Source organism: Euprymna scolopes, chromosome 8, assembly GCF_053919585.1.
Source record: "Euprymna scolopes isolate OS-2025 chromosome 8, ASM5391958v1, whole genome shotgun sequence".
Taxonomy (NCBI): domain Eukaryota; kingdom Metazoa; phylum Mollusca; class Cephalopoda; order Sepiida; family Sepiolidae; genus Euprymna; species Euprymna scolopes.
The window spans coordinates 149,734,812-149,762,551 of NC_136489.1; the positions used below are offsets into that span (position 1 = coordinate 149,734,812).

Consider the following 27,740-nt stretch of genomic DNA (forward strand, 5'->3'; position numbering starts at 1 on the left):
TTTTCGTGTTTTTATTCAATTTAACATGTTTATTCAGCTCGAAAAGCATACAGTATTTACCGATGTATTGGAAAATTCAAAATGGCGCCCGACTCCCTCTTTAACACGGTCAGTTCGGGAAAAGGTGTTATTAATAATAAACTAGATAAAATACTGTTAGAAATTCGTTCAATATATGTTACCGTGACATAACTTTATATATATTCGGCGGTTTTTAATAGTATTTTGCCTAATTCTCGACATGTCTGATGACTATCTTCCTTTAAAAGAATCTTCGTCTATCTTGATTGGTCTTCCGGGAAGAGGAGCGTCATTGAGGTCAAAATTACGGTGTTTGAATCTGATAAACGAATCTCGAACAGATCTCTCAGCTATAGCGTTTCCTCCATATACAGAACAAATATCCTTGGTCACTTCACTAGCTTTTTGACCTCGATTATAGACGAAAAGAAGGAGGTGTCGAAAATATGATTTTTTATCTACTTGACAATCCATTTGGCAGTTCTGAAAAACGAGAAAAAAATTATATGAGCAAAAAACGATAACCATTATCTTGTAGAACAGAGTCTGTGATTTCTAATTTCTTTGCCAAATATTTTTTTTATGAAACGGCGGGAACTTATGCAACAACCTGATAGAATTCGTGTCGGTTTATCAAATTTATGTTTTAAACAACAATTTTCTCTATCACGCTTAAGTTTGAAAAAAGCATTTTCATTTGTCTATCAGGCTTCGTTTAAAAATAGCATTCACGAGGGCATTTTAAATATACTAGCGAGGCACCGCTTATCAATGCTCAAAAAGCACTTGAGAAAATAAGTTATGCTGGTTGGTGAGACAACATCGTGAGGATTGGTAACGATGATTGAAACTGGGCAGAATTTGATTATTTAAGAGGACGGTTCAACAAGAATTTGTCAAAACTTGAAAACAACCATATTTTAATCAGTCGGGAAGCAGCTCCGTGATATTATGTTCTACTTACGGGAAGTTCTTGAAAAGAAACTCTTAAGTTGGAAGCCATGTTTAGTTTCAGAAGAGTCTCCGATGGTTAGTTGTTCTATACAAGTCCTGGAGATGACGAGTTCTCAGAAGACAGTTGTTTTGTATAGGTTCCGGACTTTATAATTTTGTACCCAGAGAGTAAAAGATTCTATCCCCTATTGACACGAAGAAAACATATCCAAGGTTGCTCTAAAAAAAGAGGGGGGAGTAATTTTTATGAAGCAATTCTGGTTTCTGATAGGTTGAACGTGAATTAATTTGATTGGCCACTTCCTAGCAGCAGCGTTTATAAATAGAAGCTCCTAACTGGGAGGGACCGTACCCCATTATAACTCTTTATGATGGGATGTGTCTTCTAGCGGCTTTGGCTGCAGGGAGACAGGGTAGTAGTATACGTTAAGGATCCGTTCTTGACACTCAGTCCGACAGGTGAGGTGCCAGCACCTGTCGGACTGAGGTACACCGCCTGGGTAATACCCAGGAGGTCCACCCTCCCAGGCCTTGCCACCGGGCTTTCTGGTAGGGCAAGTTTATTGCTTGTCGCCTGAGGCGCCCTGACCGGGGAATGCCGACGGGGTTACACAGGAAATTTTGCAATTGCAGGAGTGTCCCTCCTTTAGAGGAGCCTGCTTAGATCCCCACTTTCCGGCCTTGTGGCAAATATTGCTGATGTGGGCAGCAATTTAAATAACTACCCCATTATAACTCTTTATGATGGGATGTGTCTTCTAGCGGCTGGAGGGAGACAGGGTAATAGTACACGTCAAGGATCCGTTCTTGACAATCAACCCGACAGGTGAGGGGCCGGGACTGAGGTACACCGCTTGGGTATCACCCAGGAGGTCAACCTTCCCAGACCTTGCCACCCGGCTTTCGGGTGCGGCAAGTTTATTGCTTTTCGTCTGAGACGCCCCGATCGGGGAATGTCGACGGGGTTACTCAGACAATTTTTGTAATTGCAAGAGTACTCATCCTTTGGGGAAGCTCGCTTTTGATCCCCACTTTCTAGGCCTTGTGTCAAATATTGCTGATTTGTGCAGCAATTAAATACCTACCCCATTATGGTTAAAAAAATAATGCAACATTTGCTCATGAAAGTCCCATTTAATTTTCTCGCAACACCTCAGCATAAAAAACAGGATTTTTTAGAGGTTACCCGTCGTTGACTGGGTTCAAAAACAGCCTACAGAAAATGGACTCTGATTTATTAAAGTATGATAGGTTATGAAAAGGAAGGGTTGTAAAGAGATAGCTTCGAATTCGGGGGTATCAAAACCAAAGCAAAATATGATGAAAGTAAAAATGAAATAGATAAACCCCATAATTTATTATACCATACCGGTTCACACTGGAACAATATTTTGTGGATCTATATTAAAAAACCTTGTTAAACTTTGTGACATATTTCATTCCATGGAAGTCAGGCACGAACGAACACCCCATAATTTTATTATACCATATTTCTGAAAACTAAAACATAATTATCAAAGTATACTTACGCAGATAGATATGAAAAGTCTTTATTAAAGTTTGTGCCTTTTTCCATTCTATGGAGGCCAGGCGCGAACGCAGACCCCACAATTTTATTATACCATCCCTATTTAAGTTAAAACATACCTATCAAAGTATTCTTATGTACATCTATATCAAAAACACTTGTAAACGTTTTTGTAAATTTTTTAATTTTTTATTTCCATACTGTGTGGACCAGGTGCGAACACAGACCCCACAATCTTAATGAACCACCGTTCTGCCAGATCAAACATACCCATTCCTGTGTCTCGATACATCTTCTATTATTATATGTAATCAGTTTTTTAAAATAGTCAACCATATAGGAGCCTATTCGTGACCACACACACACACACACACACACACACACACACACACACACATTCAGCTTTATATTATAGATATCGTTTCATTTCAATTCATATTTCAAAGATATGATCTTATTTTCGAAGTGGGTATTTTATTATCGAAAGAATAATATCTCTATATTTTCAAATGCAGTTATAGCATGGGTACCCAGCGTTGCCTGGGTTGACATGAAGTTCTGTTTGAAACACGCCTGCTATACTAATCATTCGCATCATGTAAATGTAATCGCTCCCAAAAAGGAGTATCTGACACCCTCTCCATCAGATATTTTGGCAGAAGGGATCATTGTCCTAAGAAAACTCACGATTTTATGAACCTAAAAAAATAATGTTTATAAACATTAATGCGTACGTTTATTTTTTATTTTGATAAATGTGTAGTTTAGCGGCGTAAATTATTTGCCAGACAAAAAAATATAAAAATCATTTGTTTTTATATAAAACACATTGTTAGACCCAAAGGCTGAAATAAAACCAGAAAAAATTTCATTTTTATTATTTTTTTATCATTTATAGTTATTATTTGAGGTCACTATATTGCTTTTAAAATTTGGCCTTTCTAAGGTTTGGCAAATTGGCCTTTTTAAGCTTTTTAATGAACTATGTTTTTCGTCGCCATATATTTTTTTTTGTAATGAAAGAGCGTAAAAAGGGCCAATTTTTCAAACCTAAAAAAGGCCAAATTTTAAACGTGTAAGGCATGCACATTAAGTCTAATAAAAAATGATAAAAAACATAAAAATTAATATTTGTTTTTGTTTTATTTCAGCCTTTCGGTCTAATAATGTTTTATATAAAAATAAATATTTTTAATAATTTTTTCGTCTGTCAAATAACTTACGCCGCTAAACTACACATTTACTTTTATTTTTTGTAAGGGCACTTTTTTACCGGCTTTTTTTTTTGTAAATAAAGGATATTTTCTATTTTCTTTTTTTAGGGAGGCTTTTCGATTTGCTTTTTATTTGTCGTTTTATACTTCTAATGTAATCTCCCCACCCCCAAAAATTGAATTTGTCATATTTTGGTGTTTGTTTTCTTTATTAAATTGTTAGGTGAAAGTAAGATTGGCGAGGGGGGCAGAGATTGGAGTTCAGACGAGCACCTGCCATGAAAATAACGATAAAACAAGGATAGGCTCGCAACGTCTCTTCTATGGGAGAGAGGTTGCAGGGTAGAGAAAAGGGCATCCCACTAAGCCACGAAGTCTATTTTGTACTCTGTAAAGCCAGGATAGGCTGTTTTTAGCAGCTTCTGGCCATTAATGTCAACAGTATTCCATCTTTGGACGTACTTGGCTTTTATATAGATAGAGAATTGCATCAGTAGTGAGATATCTTCTGGAGCGGTAGAAGGATCCCACCATCTTTCCAGCGACCTTGGCAACAGACTTGATGTACGTGTTCCATTTCAGATTAGGAGTAAAGGTCAAACCCAGAAGCTTGTCAAAACACGGGGCCTCACCCAGATGAGAGCCATCCATCACAATTGATGCCAGCTGGGGATCAGAGCGTTGATGATGTAAGGATAGGAGTTTGGTTTTGGATGCATTAAAGGTAACCAGCCACATCTTCCCCCCACTGAACCACGCGCTCGAGATCAGAGGAGAGAGAATCAGAGAGAACTTTGTCATTTATAGCCTTTGATGTGTTGCCGTAGATGGTCGTGTCATCAGCATAGATGTCAACGAATGATTTAAGTATGTGTTTAGGGAGGTCATTGACGTAGATCAGGAAGAGAGTTGGGCCCAGGATTGACCCCTGAGGGACTCCAGCATTTATATTGCAGGCCTCCGATTTTTGTCCATCTACCACTACTCTTATGAACCTATCGGAGAGATATGATTTAATGATTGAGAAAACATTTCCAGTTATACCGTAGCTGGAAATCTTGTGAAGTAGACCCTTATGCCATACCTTGTCGAAGGCCTTTGATATGTCAAGAGCAATTGCCCTAGAAAGGAAGCCTTTGTCAAGAGATTCACTAATCCTGTGGGATATAACCGTCAGCACATCTGCGGTAGATCTTGCAGAGCGGAAACCATATTGTGTGTCACTAAGAAGGTTATTCCTGCTGAGGTGGTTGACTATTTCTCTATTTAATATTGATTCCAGCAACTTACTCATAACACACAGGAGACTTATTGGTCTGTACTGAGAGGGAGATGACTTATCACCTGAATTCTTAAATACAGGGCAAATTGATGAGGTCTTCCAGGGGGTCGGAAAGCACTTCTCCTTAAGGCAGCGCTTAAACAGTTTCGTAAGTATGGGAGCAAGTTCTGGTTGAAGCTTTTTTAACACTATAATTGGGATGCCATCAGGGCCAGTTGCTTTACTGGAATCTAGGTTTATTATTAGCTTGGCGACCTCATGCACGGATATTTGTATGTTACCTAGCTTGTTCTGTGTTATAGGAGGAAATATGAGGAGTTGATGGCCTTCGTCGCATAGTGTAGAATTAGCTGCAAAGTTCTTTGCAAATAGTTTGGCCTTGTCTGACGCTGACGAGATGACCTCTGGTCCATTGATAATAGTTGGGATAGAACGCACACTTCTGTTCAGGATCCTATTTGTTATTTGCCAAAACTGGTGGGATCCAAGCCACTGATCAGCTACCTTGGATTTAACAGACTGGGCATATAGCTCTCTTGCATTTTTTATTACTCTTTTACAGTGGTTGCTGGCAGACCTGAAAGCAGCTTTAGTCTCAGTGCATCTATTACGTTGGTAGCGATGGAAAAAGTGATTTCTCTGCGCGATAGCAGCAGCACATTCTGGGAGAACCATGGCTGGCTTAGTTTTAATATAAACATGGCTCTTGTCAGTTATTTTATCGCCAGATAAAAATCGATTTGAAAATATTATTGCAAAAATATTAAGCATTTTTTAGGCCTCCCTTATATTTTGTTTGTCTCTTTTTACCAGACAAAAGTATGGAATCGGCAGTTACCCAAAATAAACACTCGTAAAACCGTATTTGATATTTAATATACAAATGTTTATAATATTATTAATCATTAAACTGTATAAATCTTAAAACCTAACAAAATTATATCAAAGATTAATTATTAATTGTAGTTTGAAGAAAATAAACAAAGGTTTTAAAAAATCATTAAGTCGCTTCTGCTTTTCCATAGTTCGTATAGTTAACACAAATCTGACGTCACGGAATCATGCGTATTTTTCACATTCATTCCTAGTGAACGTTTGTTTTGTTTTTATGCACAGTATCTAGGGGTAAATAACTCTACAAAAAGTTTTAAAAAAGGTCGCTGTTGGAAATATTAATTCCAAAATATATTAAATTAAATATATTATCAATATAATTGTTGTTTAAAATTTATTAAATAACAATTTTAAATAGAATACTTAAAATAATTCTCTCGCTAAAAACTAAGATACCGCTATTTAGTCAAATCGATTTTTCTTAATGTCATATGCAAATAAGGTGATCTCTTAATTGTATATTTTTGCAAGTATAGAAATAAATGAAAGACTAAAAAGACGTTTTTTATATATTAATCAAATTATGAACAAAAAAAGCAAACAAACAGGAATACGAATTCATATATAGAAGGAGATATACGTAAGTCACTGTCAACATAGATGACTCGAAACTTCATCATATTTTTTTAAATTCTAATGACTATATGCCGCTTAAAAAATTATCTCACGCAATGCCATAAACGCTATAAACACTAGCAACTATGGAAATCGGACAAAAGCATACATTTCACGTTACAAACACGGCGAATATATTTTCAAATATTATACTTGTATTTTATTTCTTCAATCATCTCGAGGAAGTTTTGAATTTAAGACGAATTGTATATGACCAAATCATTTGGCTTGTTCTCCATCACTTTGCAATATTATTTCGATAATTTTCATTATATATATATATATATACTAGCATGGGTACCCGACCTAGCCTGGGTATTTGGAGGTGTATGTTGAGCAAAAAAAAAAGCGGTAAAGTTTTTTTTAACTTTGACCCCTATTATGACACCTTAACATTTATTGTTTTGGGCTCAAATCAAGTTATTAAGTTAGATTCATGTCCAATGAACCTATATCTAAAATTTCAAGTGTGTAGACCCAAAATTGTCGGAGGAATTTGGTAGAGTTCTCAAAGGCCAAATCGATGAACTTTGACCCCTTAATCGCCAAATTTCTGGCCGAAAACCGATCACATCGATTTTCCCAAATCTCAGTACCCTATATATCAAATTTCGAGTCTGTAGACTAAAAATTGACAGAGTTATTGCATAGGGAAATGTGCACACACAGACACACAGACACACAGACACACAGACACCCCCACACACACACATACACACACACAGACACTTTCACTTTTATAGATATACTAGCATTGGGTGCCCGACATTGCCCGGGTATTTGGAGGTGTATGTTGAGCAAAAAAAAAAAAAGTAGTCAATTTTTTTAACTTAGACCCCTGTTATGACCCCTTAAAATTTATTGTTTTGGGCTCAAATCAAGTTATTAAGTTAGATTCATGTCCAAGGAAACTATATCTAAATTTTCAAGTATTTAGACCCAAAATTGTCGGAGGAGTTTGGTAGAGTTTTCAAAAGTTAAATCGTTGAACTTTGACCCCTTAATCGCCAAATTTCTGGCCAAAGAGAGATCACATAGATTTTTCCAAATCTCAGTACCCTGTATATCAAATTTCGAGTTATTGCGTAGGGAAATGTACACACACAGACACACAGATACACAGACAGATATACACTTTCACTTTTATAGATATATAGATATATATATATATAGAGAGAGAGAAAGAGAGAGAGAGAAAGAGAGATAGATACAGATATACATATACACACACACACACATATATATATATATATTCATCCACATACAGTACTGTTTCGTTGTATCACAACTCATCAATGCGGCTAGACTAGCACTTTTTCCTGCACGTGGATTGAACCTACACTCATCGCGTAGATAGTCGACAGTTTTAACCACTGAACCATTCATCGGTGCTCGTAAACGACTTCATCAAATATCCATCATCATTCGCCCATCATATATATATATATATATATATATATATATATATATATATATATATATATATATATATATATTGACGATCATGTCCCGAGCATCGCCGAATTACCCAACGATCAAGTATCATGACCAGCGTCTAGGCTTGTGGCGCGCGAAATATTGTTAGAATTTCAACTTGACATCAATCCATTATCCAATCAAATTAACCATTATGTTTCAGGTGAGTAGTCGTGAGCGCGGGGGGGGGGGGATGCTACGTGCGAGCGAAAGATTGTAGAAATTCAAATTCAGTTTTGAATCAACTTTCAACAGAAAAGGATTGTATCGACTCCGCCGACTGCCGAAAAAAGAGCGGAAATAAAACTAAGATTTTTTTTCATAGAAATACTTTTGAAAGAGAGAGAGGGGGGGGGAGAAAGCAACCGACTTTTTCCTTCTCTCAGTAAGACGTGAAACGAATCATGTCGTCATAAGAGCTTAAAATTCGATTCGAAATCGGAAACTATCTTTATCTCTTAAAGATAGGAACGGAACGCGGGTGCACATTTGTTGTATGCGTGTCTCTCAGCGAGGACAGAATGCAACATAAGATTATTCCTGAAGGACAATGATTTCAGATATCATTCAAGCACCTTGAATTCGACATATTCAGGAAAGGCATAAGGCCATATTATGCAAGCATCGTGAATACGACATATTCAAGGAAGGCATATGGTCATATTACTCTAACATCATGCATTCAACTCATTCAAGGAAAGCACCGTGCTGTTATATATTTCAGAATCGAATATCTGAGGACTTCATCCATCTGCATATACAATCAGGGAAAAGGGTTGATGAATAACTTATCTGTTTTCTTTTGATCGCGATATTTTTATCAATTGTTTATTAAACTTGCTGGGTTGTTTTCTTCTGAAATGGTAATTTTGAAATTTGAATGACTTTAACATTGATACGCGTCAGCCTACGTGGTGACTTGTATTTCTTTTTGCAGCCATGAGAACCTTGCGTCTTGACATTGTGTCCTGTGATTAAGAACTTTGAGAAACGCGTTGGTAAAAGTGTGTTGATTCTAATGGTGTTTATTTCGATCAATAAATTTTTGTGTGAGCCGAGATATGTTCATCTGAATTTAAAAGTTAAAATTGCAAGAACCTTCTTGTTAACCTGATACATAAGAAATAGATGAAGGGACAAAAAATCTAAAGTTTTTTACAAGTTATTTGTTTAGCGGAATACTTCTCAGGGCATTAATTGTTCATAGATGCGCGTTTGTGGCGTAATTACAGTTAACTGGTTATATATATATATATATATATATATATATATATATATATATATATATATATATATATATATATAAGCACATGAAGTTACGAACTACTTAAGTCTCGAGCAAAGCTGGGGGCTGGGCTGAACTGTTATATATATATATATATATATATATATATATATATATATATATATATATATATATATATATATATATATATATATAAGTTTTGGTTTCGGTTTCGATTCAAGCTGATGCACCGAAGTCATATATATATATATATATATATATATATATATATATATATATATATATATATATATATATATATATATATATATATATATATATATATATATTGGTGGGGGATTGCCACTTTATAATATATAAAAATCGATAGAACATTAACTCTATAATAATATATACGAAATCTGCAAGAATTAAAATATCATTTTCAAGCGACTTTACGACAGGGCGTCCCTGTTAGCTTAGATAAATACTTTTGCAGTTTCAACAAAAGAGCTACAATTTCGGTGGAGGAGAAATCCTTCACGACTGAGACAATTTTTATTTTTGTACCTTTTCTCCACGTTAAAAAACGACCCTGGTGTCTAACTCTGTCCCGTGGGGAGGCATAGTAAATAGGTACAATAATATCAGAGCGTCTCCATTTACGTTACGAGTAAATGTAACACTACTTGTCGAAGTTAACGCTAATCTTTTCTTTTTTATTAATGTATTTTCACTATTAACTTTATTTTTATTTAGTTAATTTATGTTTGAAACACAAAACGTAATTAAATATTATCATAATTTTAAATCGTACCAATTAAATTGCTTACATTACAGCTTACATTTAATAGGATCAAGTGAACGATGAAAAGGAGTTTGTTTTGCTTTTTTATATTCGTGTGTAGATGTGCGTATTCGTCCGTCTTTTCCTTCTGTCTATCATAAATATTTCGTTTACGTTTTTAGTATTCGCTTATTCGTTATTATTAGTGCTATGACAACAGCATATTCTTTTCGTTGTTTTTTACTCTCGAGTGTGTATCCGTTGATATCTTATATGCTTTTATATAGAGTGATGTGATGTGGTTCTCGGTTGATCAAAACAATGAAAAGAATATTAGAAATTCGCTCAATATATGTTACCGTGACATAACTTGACATATATTCGGTGGTTTTTAATAGTATTTTGTCTAGTTTATTATTTATAACACCTTTTCTCGAACTTACCGTGTTAAAGAGAGAATCGGCCGCCATCTTGAATTTTCCAATACATCGCTAAACACTGTATGCTTTTCGAGCTGAATAAACATGTTAAATTGAATAAAAACACGAAAATTATATTCAGTTTGGTAGAAAAGTAACTTATCTTGCCTTTGATAATATTTATTTGTTATATATTTGTTTTTTGACAACTTTTTCGAAGCTATGTGTACAGTAATACAAACCCCTATTTTCATAGCCGTAGTCATTATGTTTCTTACAATGATCGTTTTTGTTTTTTTTTTTTTACGCCAATTGAACTTTTTAACATGCCTATAATGCTCAAAATATTTCCTGTTTTTGGCACTTGTGCATTTTCGGTTTTTATAACAATTTTTCGTTCTCATTTTTGAAGAGTTCCAACCGGGACAAAAGACGACAATCACGAAATTTATTGAAATCTTGCGAAACTTTTTGATAAATCAAAACAAACACAGTAAAGTAACGAAATGAAATAACAGAAGCATTAATTACCGTAACATTTATTAAATTTGTGGCTTGATGCCTGGCCTTGGTAGAGGCCATTTTGGGGTGACAATGGCGTTTTTGTGAGTTGCCAATAAGCACACCACTAATTGATATGAATTGGCGTGTAAACGTTATTGTTTTAGCGAAAGAAGAAAAGGTGGATTTTTTTTCTTATCATTTTGTTGTAGCTGGGGATTGAGTATCCTACTGGATGCCACCCCCCCCATGAACTTATACATATTCCAACCGAAAGATTTTATAAAAATTCTAACTTATTTAAATTTTTCGGACTACTGTTCTTGTCTTGAGTGTCATTTTTCACAACGTTTCGCTCGATGTAACCTTCGACCTCCTTCAGGTGTATTTTGTTGAACTAGGGAATGTTTCTGTTAAACTCGAGAATTTGGACGAAATTTCGAATGGAACAATATGAGAACAGTAGTCCGATGAATCCAAATAATACGAATGACCACTCCTCATCTCATTCAGAAACGCAGGATTCTAACTGTCCCTTTAAGTGCAATTGTTTGTATCTCTCTGGCACTTGGTACACCTAGTATATTTGCCAGATAGTTTTTAAGATTATTTTGTATAAGTCTGGTTGCTCCTATAATTATTAGAATTATGGAGATCTTCATATGACTCCAGTTTCTTATCATGGCATATATAAAACCCTGGTGTTTCGCTATGTGTTCCTTCTCAGCTCTGTTTAACAAAGAATCATTGTCGACACTAACTTCTACTAAGGTTGCTTCTTTCTTATCCCATATAATTATGTCAGCTTTAATATCTCCGTTTTCTAAATACTTAAATGTAGAAAATGCATAGTTATAATGGATAGTGTTCTTTCTGGTATATGTTCCCAGGATATGCTGCTACATTTGATATTCAACTTTTTATAGATAGACCAGCGAAGATATTTACACACTCCATTATTCCTCATTGTATATTAGCTGTCCCCCAAGAAAACCTTATAACTGGATTCTAGGTGGCTTACAATCTCTACTTCTGTGTGTCAGAATCTGCAGTTGTAATAATTGCTGAGACCACTCATCTTTTTAAAAGTCTTGATCTTGGGCAGACATTATAACCGTTTTCTGATCACAATGAAGCGACCTCTCTTTTTAGCCAGTCTATAGAACTTTCCGCATATTTTGTTATTTGAAAAATAACACTTTCTTTTAATTTTAATTTTTGAAATTAACTTCAGCTCCTGAAGAGAAGGTAAACAAATATTCACAAATTGGACAGCATTTTGATCTATTTGAATATTTTTTTCAACAGGACGAATTCTGTTTAGCTCTAAGCCGATCCAAACCGAAATAAACTATTTAAATTTTAAAAAAAGATATATTGCAAAGAAATAACGCAAATGAAAAAAAGGCAGTTAATTTACTGATAGTTTCCTATCCCTTTCAAAATATGATTATCAACGTGAGAAATTATATATTTAATTAAATTTATTATAACTACGGACCTTACGAGTCAAAAGTGATTTAGTTGTTGTTGTTATTATTATTATTATTAGTAGTAGTAGTAGTAGTAGTAGTAGTAGTAGTAGTAGTAGTATTGCTGTTGTTGTTGTCGTCGTCGTCATTATTATTATTATTATTACTATTATTATCATTATCATTATCATTATTATTATTATTATCATTATTATTATTATTATTATTATCATTATTATTATTATTATCATCTTTATTATTATTATTATCATTATCATTATCATTATTATTATTATTATTATCATCATTATTATTATTATTATTATCATCTTTATTATTATTATTATCATTATCATTATCATTATTATTATTATTATTATTATTATCATTATTAATATTATTATTATCATCTTTATTATTATTATTATTATCATTATCATTATCATTATTATTATTATCATTATTATTACTATTATTATCATCTTTATTATTATTATCATTATTATTATTATTATCATTATTATTATTATTATTATCATCTTTATTATTATTATTATTATTATTATCATTATTATTATTATCATCTTTATTATTATTATTATCATTATTATTATTGTTATCATCTTTATTATTATTATCATTATTATTATTATTATTATCATTATTATTATTATTATCATTATTATTATTATTATTATCATCTTTATTATTATTATTATTATCATTATTATTATTATTATTATCATTATTATTATTATTATTATCATCTTTATTATTATTATTATTATCATTATTATTATTATTATCATCTTTATTATTATTATCATTATTATTATTATTATTATTATTATTATCATCTTTATTATTATTATTATTATCATTATTATTATTATTATCATCTTTATTATTATTATTATTATTATCATTATTATTATTATTATCATCTTTATTATTATTATTATCATTATTATTATTATTATCATCTTTATTATTATTATCATTATTATTATTATTATTATTATCATTATTATTATTATTATCATCATCTTTATTATTATTATTATTATCATTATTATTATTATTATCATCTTTATTATTATTATTATTATTATTATTATTATTATTATTATTATTATTATTATTATTATTATTATTATTGCTTTTATCGTAGCAGAAAACGGGTTTCTTGTATTCATGATATATGTGTGCAGTTGTGTGTGTATGTGCCTTTGTATGTATATGTGCGTTTGTGTGTGTATATGCGTGTTTGTGTGTGTGTATATGCATGTTTGTGTGTGTGTATATGTGTGTGTATACGCGTATGCATGGCTGCATGTTTATGCTCATGTGCATAAATGGCAATCAATGGCATTAATATATTTTTGTTTCTATTATTTGCCAGCTATGTCCTCTCAAGGATTGCAAAGGTACTCCTCCTCATGGCCGTCAATAAGTCTCCAAGAGGATTAACGAACAAAAGAGGGGAAAATAATATTCATGACAATATTTGAAATATGAAAATATATGAGAAATAAATAATCTGATTACATTTTTGTGCCATCAGCGTTATTTAATTGTTTAGCTCGAGTAACCTTCGCATGATAATATCACATCAAAAGCTACGCATAGTTCGCATATAAGACGTTTTGTTCTCAGTTATTATTGCTTGGGTGAAGCGACTTTCAAAGAATTTAGAACTACAGTAAGCGATTATCAAAACAAAGAGACACTATTTGTGATCTATATATTAATACGGTAGCGTGTGTGTTATTTTGTGTGTCGCGCTTACATCTTTTTTCTTCCGAGTGACTGTCGTTTAATTGTTATGACCTTCCATTTCTTGTAAGAAATAATTTTACTGAGAATTCTTCCGATGACTCGAACCTGGCGCTCAGCTGCACGCGGAGCGGATCTCACTCTTCTGCCAACCCAAACGCGCACATAGTGAGTCGTCGGCGGACCCCTTCACTAGATCCCTTTGGAGTTCCCTACGGGTAGTAGTCACAAGGTCGCTGGACCTTGGTAGTCGTTTTAGCGTGGCGCGGCACTCTTTCATGTAGGCAGATTCTCCCCGTGGCCTGCGACGGCTCTTGATAGAAGGATCGAGGTCGGGGAATGCGACAGTAACCACGGAGTGCCACGCTTGGTCATCTTGCATATAGTGATTCAGGAAGGCCAGCCTCTCAGCATCTCGATGACACTTCAAGTCCGACATTCCCAAACCTCCCTCACACGGACGTTGAATACAGATCTGTCTGCTCATCCAGTGTCTTCCTCTGTCCCAAAGAAGCGAGGCCAAGAGTTCGACGAGAGCTGTTAGCTGTTGTGCAGGCAGGGGAAGTACGGCCAGTCGGTAAAGGATGACAGGAAAGACGTAAGCGTCGCACGCCTCAGCTCTACCCTTTAAGGAAAAATTCCTAGGAAGCCATGAATTGACTGCAGTCTCCACCTTTGACCGTACCTCCAACCAATTTTGGAGTCTGCCTACACGGCTATTTTTTTTCGGTCGCTCCGACACTCGCTGCTATTTTTATTGAAATAAAATTTATTTTTATTTATTTATTTATTTATTTATTTATTTATTTTTGGCGGGAGTGGTGTCCAGCGCACGAACAAACAAAATGTGCTCAATATCTGGCTTTTATCCGTTCTTTTATTTTTTTAAATTGTTGCGGGGGGTATCGACCTTGCCTACGATGAAAATGATTAATATCTTTAATATAGCAGGTTTGTTCCAAACGGAACTTCATGTCGACTCAGGCATCGCTGGATACCAATACTAGTATACATACATACATATATATATATGTATATATATATATATCTATATATATATATATATATATATATATATATATATATATATATATAAAATAAAATTACAGTTAAGTTTACCAAAATGATCTAAAATGGCAAAACTAAAGTAAATTGTATATATTAAAGAATTAATATTTATAAAGTAATCTTAACCAGATGTAAAAGCTCGATAAAACCAAATGGGAGATAGAGCTTATAATGAGAACAAGTAGTTACTAAAACATGTTAAAAAAACACTTTGAAAACGAGTTAAAAACATTTAATTTTAAAAAGGAAACACTAAATAGGTGGATAGTCCTTAATCCGCGGAGTTTCAAAGAAATACTTTCCTTCTCATCAGAGGGTAGGATTTAGCAAAATGTGGGGTCGGATTTTGCTTGCAAAAGTATTAAATGAAACTACAAGTAAGTCATAGATCTTACTTTATAACAAAAAGTGAAGCAGAGGGAATATGGTGAATAAAAAAATGATTTCACGTGAATGGACAGTCTGGTGAAGAGTAAAATTTCCAATGACGGTAAAATCCAAAGATGCAGAATCCAAGAAAGTTAGTTAAATTTCCATTCACACAAGTAAAATCCAAGGGAATCGGGTAATTGGAAGATGATCCAAAGTAATCCAAAAGGCAGAAATCCGTGGAATAATTCACAAATAGGTACAAGGAAAAAGGAAAGAATTCCAATATATTATTAAAAGAAAGATAAAATGTGTGTAAAAAAAAAAGGAATGGAAGAAATATACAGCTCGACTGTCGAGGCAAGGCTGAATTAAGGAAAAAATAGTGTTTCCTTTTTAAAATTAAATGTTTTTAACTCTTTTTCAAGGTGTTTTTAACATGTTTTATTAACTACTTGTTCTTATATATATATATATATATATATATATATATATATATATTCTTAAGAATATATATATATATATATATTCTTAAGAAGTTTTGGTTTCAGTTTCGATTCAAGCTGATGCTCCCAATTCATATGGATATATTTTATATTTTTAAAATCATAACTGTATAATATATAAGAACCGATAGAAAATTGACTCTATAATAATATATGCGAAATCGGCATGAATTAAAATAAATTTAAGCCTACTTTACGACCGGACTATGCCGAGCGTCCCTGCTAGTTTAGATAAATACTTACAGTTTTAATAAAAGAGCTACAATGGTCTCAAGGCGTCTCCATTTACGTTGAACATCCACAAAATGCCAACATCAATTTATTACATATGAAAGAGACCCCCCCTCCTGTGGAATTTCCACAGGTCACGTTAGTTAAATATAAACTCATAGCGGATAAATGTACTATTTATAATTGGAATTTAAAAATGCAAGCGAGTTTTTTTTTTTTCTTATTCAATTAACCATGACACGGGCGTACAAAAGAGTATGGTAAGTAGGGCATATGCGCTTGGCCTCCATCTAAGTGTCTCGCTAGAAGGAGACGCCATTTAAAGGATTTTATTAAACGTTGTTCTCGTCTTAGAACGACACAGAAATGATTTTTTTTATTTCATATTTTGAAAGCCACATAAAAAGGAATATCTGGAAAAATCATTACCATCGTTAGTTACTGTCAGTTCTCACAAATGTCGTTATCAGTGATTGCTTACTGAGAGTACCTGGTGGTGTTCACTGGAATCTGGGTGATAACAAGTTTCCCCAGACTTCCAGTGCCCTACCGCAGCCACTTACTGTTGAGTGTACGATAGCACTAACCATTGGTCATCTGAGATTTGCGTGGAGGTCTGGTTAGCGCTCTTCCAGGTCGTTCTGATCATCTTCTTTGACTATTAAAAATTATTTTGTGCTATCAGATTAGGCTGGTGTGGTCACAGTGTGTTCGTGCTTGACGCGAGGAGCTTTATTCCATTTTCAGTTCCCGCTTAGTTTACGTAGTGTTCTATTAATGTCGTTTTTATCATATATATATATATATATATATATATATATATATATATATATATATATAAACGACATTATTTTTTGCACCAACCTAATATTTATTTTCTATTGCAACATCCATATGATTGGTTAGCATTCGCAGTTTATGTACGTTGCATTCGAGGATTGCAGCCGTTTTCGTAATTATTGTTAGTCTCAGTCTTCTGTTTGATTTCAATTTCTCCTAGTCCTTTTCCTGAACTATTTCCTAGTGTTCCTACGATTATCGGTATTATATTGATTTCATTTATGCTCCATATTTCTTTTAATTATCTATCTCCTTGATTTCCACGCTGTGGTAAACTGGAGATAGCAAAATTTATGATTTGACAGGATTTTTTTTTTTATTCTTGTTAACAATCATTATGTCATGTCCACTTGCTTGAATGAGTTCATCAGTTTCTACCTCTATGTCCCAGAGGATTTTGTGATTTTCGTCATCCAGTACTGTTTAAGGTTTGTGTCTATACCATTTCTCTCCAATTTCAAGATGCAATCATTTGTATAGTCCAAAATGTACTAATTTCCACACATTATTGTTTTATAATTATTCCAGTTTTATTATTATTGTTTTTTATTCTTAGTGTTGTTGTTGTTTTATTCTTATTGTTGCTGTTTCATTATTATTGTCATTTTATTATTCTTGTCGTTTTATTATTATTGCAGTGTTATTATTATTATTGGTTTATTATTTTTGTTATTTTATGATTGTTGTTGCTTTATTATTGTTGTTTTAATGTTGTTGCTTTATTATGGTTGTTTTATTATTCTTGTCGTTTTATTATTATTGCAGTGTTGTTATTATTATTATTGGTTTATTATTTTTGTTTTATTGTTGTTGCTTTATTATTGTTGTTTTATTGTTGTTGCTTTATTATGGTTATTGTTTTATTATTATTGTTGCTTTTTCATTATTGTTGTTGTTTATGAATATTGTTATTTTATTGTTGTTGTTATTTTTATTGTTGTTGTTTTCTTATTGTTGTTTCTTTATTATTGTTGTTGTCTTATTATTATTGCTGTTATTTTATTAGTGTTGTTGTTTTATTATTGTTGTTTTACTATTGTTGTTGTTTTATCATTATTGTTGTTTTATCATTATTGTTGCTTTATTATTGTTGGTTTATTATTATTGTTGTTTTATTATTGTTGTTTTATTGTTGTTGTTTTATCATTATTGTTGTTTTATTATTATTGTTGTTTTATTATTGTTGTTGTTGTTTTATCATTATTGTTGTTTTATTATTATTGTTGTTTTATTATTGTTGTTGTTGTTTTATCATTATTGTTGTTTTATCATTATTTTTGTTTTATCATTATTGTTGTTTTATTATTATTGTTGTTTTATCATTATTGTTGTTTTATTATTATTGTTATTTTATCATTATTGTTGTTTTATTATTATTGTTGTTTTATCATTATTGTTGTTTTATCATTATTGTTGTTTTTATCATTATTGTTGTTTTATTATTATTGTTGTTTTATTATTATTGTTGGTTTATCATTATTGTTGTTTTATTATTATTGTTGTTTTATCATTATTGTTTTTATCATTATTGTTGTTTTATCATTATTGTTGTTTTATTATTATTGTTGTTTTATTATTATTGTTGTTGTTTTATTATTATTGTTGTTTTATTATTGTTGTTGTTTTATTATTATTGTTGTTTTATTATTGTTGTTTTATTGTTGTTGTTGTTGTTGTTTTATCATTATTGTTGTTTTATCATTATAATTGTTTTATCATTATTGCTGTTGTATTATTATTGTTGTTTTATTATTATTGTTGTTTTATTATTATTGTTGTTTTATTGTTGTTGTTGTTTTATCATTATAGTTGTTTTATCATTATTGTTGTTTTATTATTATTGTTGTTTTATTATTGTTGTTGTTGTTTTATTATTATTGTTGTTTTATTATTATTGTTGTTTTATTATTATTGTTGTTTTATTATTATTGTTGTTTTATTGTTGTTGTCGTTGTTGTTGTTTTATCATTGTTGTTGTTTTATCATTATTGTTGTTTTATTATTATTGTTGTTTTATTATTGTTGTATTATTATTGTTCTATTATTATTGTTGTTTTATAATTATTGTTGTTTTATTATTGTTGTTTTATTGTTATTGTTGTTGTTGTTTTATCATTATTGTTGTGTTATCATTATTGTTGTTTAATTATTATTGTTGTTTTATTATCGTTGTTGTTGTTTTATTATTATTGTTGTTTTATTATTATTGTTGTTTTATTATTGTTGTTGATGTTTTATTATTGTTGTTTTATTGTTGTTGTTGTTGTTGTTTTATCATTATTGTTGTTTTATCATTATTGTTGTCTTATTATTATCGTTGTTTTATTATCGTTGTTGTTGTTTTATTATTGTTGTGGTTTTATTATTGTTGTTTTATTATTGTTGTTGTTGTTTTATTATTATTATTGTTGTTTTATTATTATTGTTGTTTTATGATTATTGTTGTTTTATTTTCATTGTTGTTTGTTTTTGTTGTTGTTGTTGTTGTCTTATTATTGTTGTTGTTGTTTTATTATTGTTGTTTTATTATTGTTGTTTTATTATTGTTATTGTTGTTTTATTATTTTTGTTGTTTTATTATTGTTGTTGTTTTATTATTGTTGTTTTATTATTATTGTTTTTTATTATTGTTCTTGTTGTTTTATTATTGTTGTTTTATTATTATTGTTGTTTTATTATTATTGTTGTTTTATTGTTATTGTTGTTTTATTATTGTTGTTTTATCATTATTGTTGTTGTTTTATTATTGTTGTTTTATCATTATTGTTGTTTTATTATTATTGTTGTTTTATTATTGTTGTTTTATTATCATTGTTGTTTTATTATTATTGTTGTTGTTTTATCATTATGCTTGTTTTATCATTATTGTTGTTTTATTGTTATTGTTGTTTTATTATTATTGATGTTTTATTGTTGTTGTTGTTGTTTTATCATTATTGTTGTTTTATCATTATTGTTGTTTTATTATTATTATTGTTGTTTTATTATTGTTGTTGTTGTTTTATTAATATTTTTGTTTTATTATTGTTGTTGTATTAATATTGTTGTTTTATTATTATTGTTGTTTTATTATTGTTGTTGTTTTATTATTATTGTTGTTTTATTATTATTGTTGTTTTATTGTTATTGTTGTTTTATTATTGTTGTTTTATCATTATTGTTGTTGTATTATTATTGTTGTTTAATCATTATTGTTGTTTTATTATTATTGTTGTTTTATTATTATTGTTGTTTTATTATAGTTGTTGTTGTTTTTTTATTATTTTTGTTTTATTATTATTGTTGTTTTATTAATATTGTTGTTTTATTATTATTGTTGTTTTATTATTGTTGTTTTATTATTATTGTTGTTTTATTATTATTGTTGTTTCATTGTTATTGTTGTTTTATTATTGTTGTTTAATCATTATTGTTGTTGTTTTATTATTGTTGTTTTATCATTATTGTTGTTTTATTATTGTTGTCTTATTATTATTGTTGTTTTATTATTATTGTTGTTTTATTATTGTTGTTTTATTGTTGTTGTTGCTGTTTTATCATTATTGTTGTTTTATCATTATTGTTGTTTTATTATTATTGTTGTTTTATTATCGTTGTTGTTGCTTTATTATTATTGTTGTTTTATTATTATTGTTGTTTTATTATTATTTTTGTTTTATTATTATTGTTGTTGTTTTCTTATTGTTGTTTTATTATTATTGTTTTTTATTATTGTTGTTGTTGTTTATCATTATTGTTCTTTTATTATTGTTGTTGTTTTATTATTGTTGTTGTTCTATTATTGTTGTTTTATTGTGGTTGTTGTTATTGTTTTATCATTATTGTTGTTTTATCATTATTGTTGTTTTATCATTATCGTTGTTTTATTATCGTTGTTGCTGTTTTATTATTATTGTTGTTTTATTATTATTGTTGTTTTATTATTGTTGTTGTTTTATTATTTTTGTTGTTTTATTATTGTTGTTGTTTTATTATTATTGTTGTTTTATTATTATTGTTGTTTTATTATTGTTGTTGTTTTATTATTTTTCTTGTTTTATTATTATTGTTGTTTTATTATTATTATTATTATTGTTTTATTATTATTGTTTTTTTTATCATTATTGTTGTTTTATTTTCATTGTTGTTTGTTTTTGTTGTTGTTGTTTTATTATTGTTGTTGTTGTTGTTTTATTATTATTGTTGTTTTATTATTGTTGTTTTATTATTGTTGTTGTTTTACTATTGTTGTTTTATTTATGTTATTGTTGTTTTATTATTGTTGTTGTTTTATTATTGTTGTTTTATTATTATTGTTGTTGTATTATTATTGTTGTTTTATTATTATTGTTGTTTTATTATTATTGTTGTTGTATTATTATTGTTGTTTTATTATTATTGTTGTTGTATTATTGTTGTTGCTTAGTATTGTTGTTTTATCATTATTGTTGTTGTTTTATTATTGTTGTTTTATCATTATTGTAGTTTTATTATTATTGTTGTTTTATTATTATTGTTGTTTTATTATTATTGTTGTTGTATTATTGTTGTTGCTTAGTATTGTTGTTTTATCATTATTGTTGTTGTTTTATTATTGTTGTTTTATCATTATTGTTGTTTTATTATTATTGTTGTTTTATTATTATTGTGGTTTTATTATTATTGTTGTTGTATTATTGTTGTTGTTTTATTATTGTTGTCTTGTCATTATTGTTGTTGTATTATTATTGTTGTTTTATTATTATTGTTGTTTTATTGTTATTGTTGTTTTATTATTGTTGTTTTATTATTGTTGTTGTTTTATTATTGTTGTTTTATCATTGTTGTTGTTTTATTATTTTTGTTTTATTATTGTTTTTGTTGTTTTTTATTGTTGTTGTTTTATCATTATTGTTGTTTTATCATTATTGTTTTTGTATTATTATTGTTGTTTTATTATTATTGTTGTTTTATTATTGTTGTTGTTTTATTATTGTAGTTGTTTTATTATTGTTGTTTTATTATTGTTGTTGTTGTTTTATTATTATTGTTGTTTTATTATTGTTGTTATTGTTGTTGTTTGTTTATTATTGTTGTTTTATCATTATTGTTGTTTTATTATTATTCTTGTTGTTTTATTATTGTTGTTGTAGTTTTATCATTATGATTGTTTTATTATAATTGTTGTTTTATTATTATTGTTGTTTTATTATTGTTGTAGTTTTATCATTATTGTTGTTTTATTATTGTTGTGTTATTATTATTGTTGTTTTATTATTGTTGTTGTTGTTTTATTATTATTATTGTTGTTTTATTATTGTTGTTGTTTTATTATTATTGTTTTATCATTATTGTTGTTTTATTATTGTTGTTTTATCATTATTGTTCTTGTATTATTGTTGTTTGATCATTATTGTTGTTTTATTATTGTTGTTCTATTATTGTTGTTGTATTATTATTGTTGTTGTTTTATTATTGTTGTTTTTTTATTATTGGTGTTATTTTATTATTGGTGTTTTATTATTGTTGTTTTATTATTGTTGTTGTTTTATCATTATTGTTGTTTTATTTTTGTTGTTGTTGTTTTATTATTATTATTATTATTATTATTATTGTCTTATTATTGTTGTTGTTGTTTTATCATTATTGTTGTTTTATTATTGTTGTTGTTTTATTATTATTATTGTCCTATTATTGCTGTTGTTGTCGTCGTTGTCGTCGTCAAATGAAGGTTAAAGTTGTAGTTATCATTATAATTGTCCTTGAAAATATCACAAAAACATCTTCAAACGAAACGTAATAATTTAAATTAAAAAAAGAATTACCAACAAAACAAGTATTTTCTAAATTTAAAATTTAAAAAAACTCAATGACGTTTTTAAGCCTCTGAATTGCCGTAGGCAGAAATTGAACTATATTACAAAAACAATTAAAGCAATATAAAAAGATAAAATATTCAAAGTCAATATTTCAAGAATGTAGTTATCAAATATAATATTCTTTTCCGAAACCAATATGCAAATAGCAGGAAGTTTCGTCGTGTGTCCTACCTCTAACTTTAATCTAGTACGTTTTAAAAGCGGAGCAATTCGTGCGACTTATTCCCACATTTTCGAACCAAAACAAAACGCAATTTAATTTATTTATTATCCAGTATCAATAAAGCTACACGCATTCAACGCTTCTTCACTACGTTCGTAATAAAAAATAATAATAATAACAGCAGATCTGATATTAGGACTTGGATCAAAGTTTAGTATCATTTTTGTTTTTGTTTTTATTTTATTTTTATTTGTATTTTTATTTATTTATCTTCTTTTTTTTTTCTTTTTCAGGGGATGAGAAATCCTTCTAAGCAATTTATATATCATTTTATATGTTTAAGGACTTCGTTTCGAAGGTGGGGAGCTAGACTGCATGCATATAAGAACCGATTTTGTGTTTGACTACGCGGGCAGGGGCAGTTAAATAGGGACCGGAAATTTGCCTTATCCAACTACGCGTCGTTCATGGCGGTAATTCATAAGACAACAACCTTGTTCACACACTATTGGTATCATTACGCACAGGTCGCACACAATAAGATTCGTGGCTGGCATCTGTTGTTGTTGTTGTTGTTGTTGTTGTTAAACGTAGTTTACAAACGTATATTTGCTTATCGTTACTTGTGCAGCACTGCAGCATATGCTTCGTCACGTGTATCGTGTAATGGATACGAACATATTTACTGCTAATCTAATCTAAAGATGCTTGTGAAATATGCATTCATGAAAACTGAACTCATATTTTTATTGTTATTGCAATTGCGACTACAAGAACGCCTCTCCCCGCCCCTCTCTCTCTCTCTCTCTCTCTCTCTCTCTCTCTCTCTCTCTCTCTCTCTCTCTCTGATGTGCGCAGCTGTAAAGAAATTGTGCGTATTTACTTGTCTACCCACGAGAGCGACGTTGGACACGGGGGTCTGTTTTGTTAACGTGGGAGAAATCCAGTTCACCATCATCATCCTCAACCAAAAAAAAAATAAATAAATAAATAAATAATAAAAAAGAAAACAAAAAAGGGGTGATTACTCGCGGTTGCAAAGAAGAACACTATAATTGCTTAACGGCAATTGTGCACGTGCTTGCCGGGATATTATTTTTTCTCTTGCTCCGGCAAAGTCAATACGTGGAATATATATATATATATATATATATATATATATATATATATATATATATATATATATATATATATATATATATATATATATATATTTCTCTCTCTCTCTCTCTCTCTCTCACACACACACACACACACTCACTCACTTTCTATCTCTATCTCTATTTGTCTCTCTCTCTCTCACTCACACACACGCGCACGCTCTTTTCTCTCTCTCTCATTTACACACACACTTTCTTTTCTCTCTCCTTCTCTCACACGCATTCTTTTTTCTTCTCTCTCTCTCTCTCTCTCTCTCTCTCTCTCTCTCTCTCTCTCTCTCTCTCTAACACACACTCTCTTTTTTCTCTCTTTCTCACACATACGCACTCTCTTTCTTTTTTCTCTCTACCCCTCTCTCTCTCTCTCTTTCTCACACACACACATACACACGCTCTTTTCTATCTCTCACTCACACACACACTCTTTTCTTTCTCTCTTTCTCTCTCTTTCTTTCTTTCTATTTCTCTCTTTCTCTCTCTATCGCACTCTCACTCCCACTCTCACTCCCACTCTCACACTCACACTCACATACGTAAAGTTTAGTTTCCCAACCAACCGTAAAAGAAAGCTCGCCTGCTATCCCTGTCAACTCAAATGTGTTTGATTTTCAATATTATTGCATCATTACGGTTGCTCTGTTTAGGGACAGAGTAATTCATCACAAGAAAAGGGTTATTTTATCTAATATTTACGTTCACTCTCTACACCCCAATTAATCAAAACTCATAAGCGAAAAATGTTATTTTGCTGACTTCACCATCTCTCGTATTATTCGTCGTTCCCGCATCAAAACATCAAACTATTCGACGCACTTTCGATTTCGCTCGATCTCAGAAACTGATTTTCCGCCGAGGCGGCAAATAGTAAAAAAAATCTTTCCGTGCCGGAAAAGGAGGCTGATTTATGCAAAAATTAAACCTAAATCATATTAACAACAAATATTAGTGGCGTTATTTTGCTTTCATAACTGTATTTATTTTATTCTATTCATTTTTTTTTTTTTTTATTTATCTTTTTTTTCTTTTTTTTCTGCGGCGGATTTTATTAAACTGTCATCAAGGTTTCGTTATAAAATTATATCACAACTTCAACTTCATTTAATTTTAATTTACTTCAATTTATAACGGCTTTTATGCTGCTGAAGTGGGAAGTGCTGAACAGTGAAGTGAATTTTGACTGCGTGGTCACATCTGTTTTTGCCTACTCTGTTTATATTTCTTCATCATATTTTTTACCACGCATACTTTATTGACCGCTTCTTCTCTGTAGCTTTTTAAATGCAACATATTTAAAATCACAGTCAGTGCAAATATTTCATTTTTAGCTGATACTCCTTTGTGCGTCTTTATTAAAAAAAAAAAAAAAAAAAAAAAAAAAAAAAAGCATGGATCCACCAAAAGATGAAAAAAATTCAGTTACTGTATACGAAATAAATACGGATAAAAAAGGTAAGTTTAAAATTCAGTATTACAATTATTTTCCTAATAATTTGGGCAACCCATTATTTTCTTTTCTTGTTTTTTTTTTTTTTTTGTTTGTTTTTGTTTTTTTTAATTCACGAACTTCATTTTACGTGCGATATTTGCTTTACAGCGATTCATTGATCTAGCGAGTGAAGCCAAGCCTCAGTATAATCAACATTGCAATGTCACAGTGTTGGAGCGAAGTAAAGATACGATACGCGGCGTGCACGTAAAATGATACTAGCTTTTGTACGCACCACCCTCATTTCATTCAAGATTTCCAAACGTGTTTTGCTTGAAGCTTTTTGTGTAATTTTTACTATTTTTATATTATTAAATCCCCTCGTTTTGTTTATATATCCACAGACTCGAATCATCTCCCCTGTTGGGTTTCATTTACATACAACCAAATCTTATTTTTCACAAAATTTGACGGAACCTCCTGATATTAATTCCTGTGACGAGGAAGACCTGATATTTTCATTGCAAACTTTGCTTTCGTCTAAGCTGTATCGCCTGAAGAGGTGTCTAGTTACTGGTAACTAGCTGACCGAAACATGCTCATGACTGTGTAGCAACATATTACAGCTTATAAATTGTATATATATATATATATATATATATATATATATATATATATATATATATATATAGAGAGAGAGAGAGAGAGAGAGAGAGAGAGAGAGAGAGAGAGAGAAAGGTGGGGGGGTAAGACAAATTCCACGCATATTCGCCAGATGATTCCCTGTGGGAAGGAAACACGGAAGATTCTGTATAACATGATTGCCATATATTTTCGTAACAACATAGCTCTACTCACGTGTATATGTGTCTGTGCCTGTATCTGTGTGTGTGTGTGTGTACGCACACGCACACAACATACACATAAATACGCTTAAATATGATATTTTGATTAATGCAGATTTCGTATTTATTATTATATTATATTGGACCCAATATATAGAAATGATTTTAAAAGTTTTTTAAAAAAAAAAACGACTCGTGCGCCACCACCGAGAATCATAACCAAAACGTTTAGCTTGCGATTTATTTTACCCTTTTACGTTAATGCCTCAGCTGCTGCAAGGATAAAAATGCAAACATCAACCAATAGCTATTACGTTACGCATGCATATTCGTAATGCTGTCGTTCGACCTTCACCTGGCAAATTCCATTTTTTTTTTTTAATTTTCACACTTTTGCACCGATTTTCCCCGGCTAAAACCCAAATGTAAAGTTTCGCAAGGGTTCGAATACTCTATATATAAATTTTCATATCTGTAGACCAAAAACTGACAGAGGAGTTTGATACGCAATTTTTTAAACAATACGCATACTTAATATATATAGAAAGATTTGTGTTTACTATAACCTTTTACGCAAATATTACGCAAGTATAAATCATGTAGAATATCTGCATGAATATAATTACACGTAATAGTTAACTAAAGATGATCATCCCATAAGAAAACCGAAAAAACTAATAGGGAATTAAAATGAATGTTTAAAAGAATATGCGAATTAGCTAGATCTTTTGCAGATGAATGCAATTCCACGACTTATATATTACAAAGTTGTATTTTCTTTTTAAATAAATAGACAAAAGGGTTTTTAATATGAATATCATACACAAAAAATATTTAAAGGAGTATATATATATATATATATATATATATATATGTGTGTGTGTGTGTGTGTGTGTGTGTGTGTGTGTGTGTGTACTTCTTCAATATTTTATTACTTCATAAAGTTCAACTTTATAATAACAGCTGACAAAATACATTTTGAAGGGAAATGCTAACCTCTGCATTATTTCAAACACTCTTTTCTTTGCTTGATAAAAACATTATTAGATGAAAATAAAATTGTGATATTCACTGAATTATTTGCAACACTTCAGATTGTTTTGTTTTTTTTTTAAATAAATTATAGAGTTG

General features: G+C 30.3%; 1 protein-coding gene and 1 long non-coding RNA gene across 2 annotated transcripts in view; one reads left to right on the top strand and one right to left on the bottom strand.

Moving 5' to 3' along the window:
• On the bottom strand, positions 1–24,336 carry LOC145284067 (uncharacterized). Its single transcript, XR_013868796.1, has 2 exons — positions 24,211–24,336; positions 1–504 (listed from the first exon to the last, which is right to left on the bottom strand). It is a non-coding gene; the product is annotated as an uncharacterized LOC145284067 (long non-coding RNA).
• Positions 24,337–24,865: 529 nt separating this feature from the next.
• Positions 24,866–27,740, top strand: part of LOC145283827 (sialin-like) — a 211,553-nt gene continuing 208,678 nt past the window's right edge. Inside the window, exon 1 of the mRNA XM_080132921.1 lies at positions 24,866–25,787. Coding sequence (XP_079989047.1) covers positions 25,724–25,787 — 64 coding nt within the window. The 5' untranslated portion in view covers positions 24,866–25,723. The remainder of the gene's footprint in view (positions 25,788–27,740) is intronic.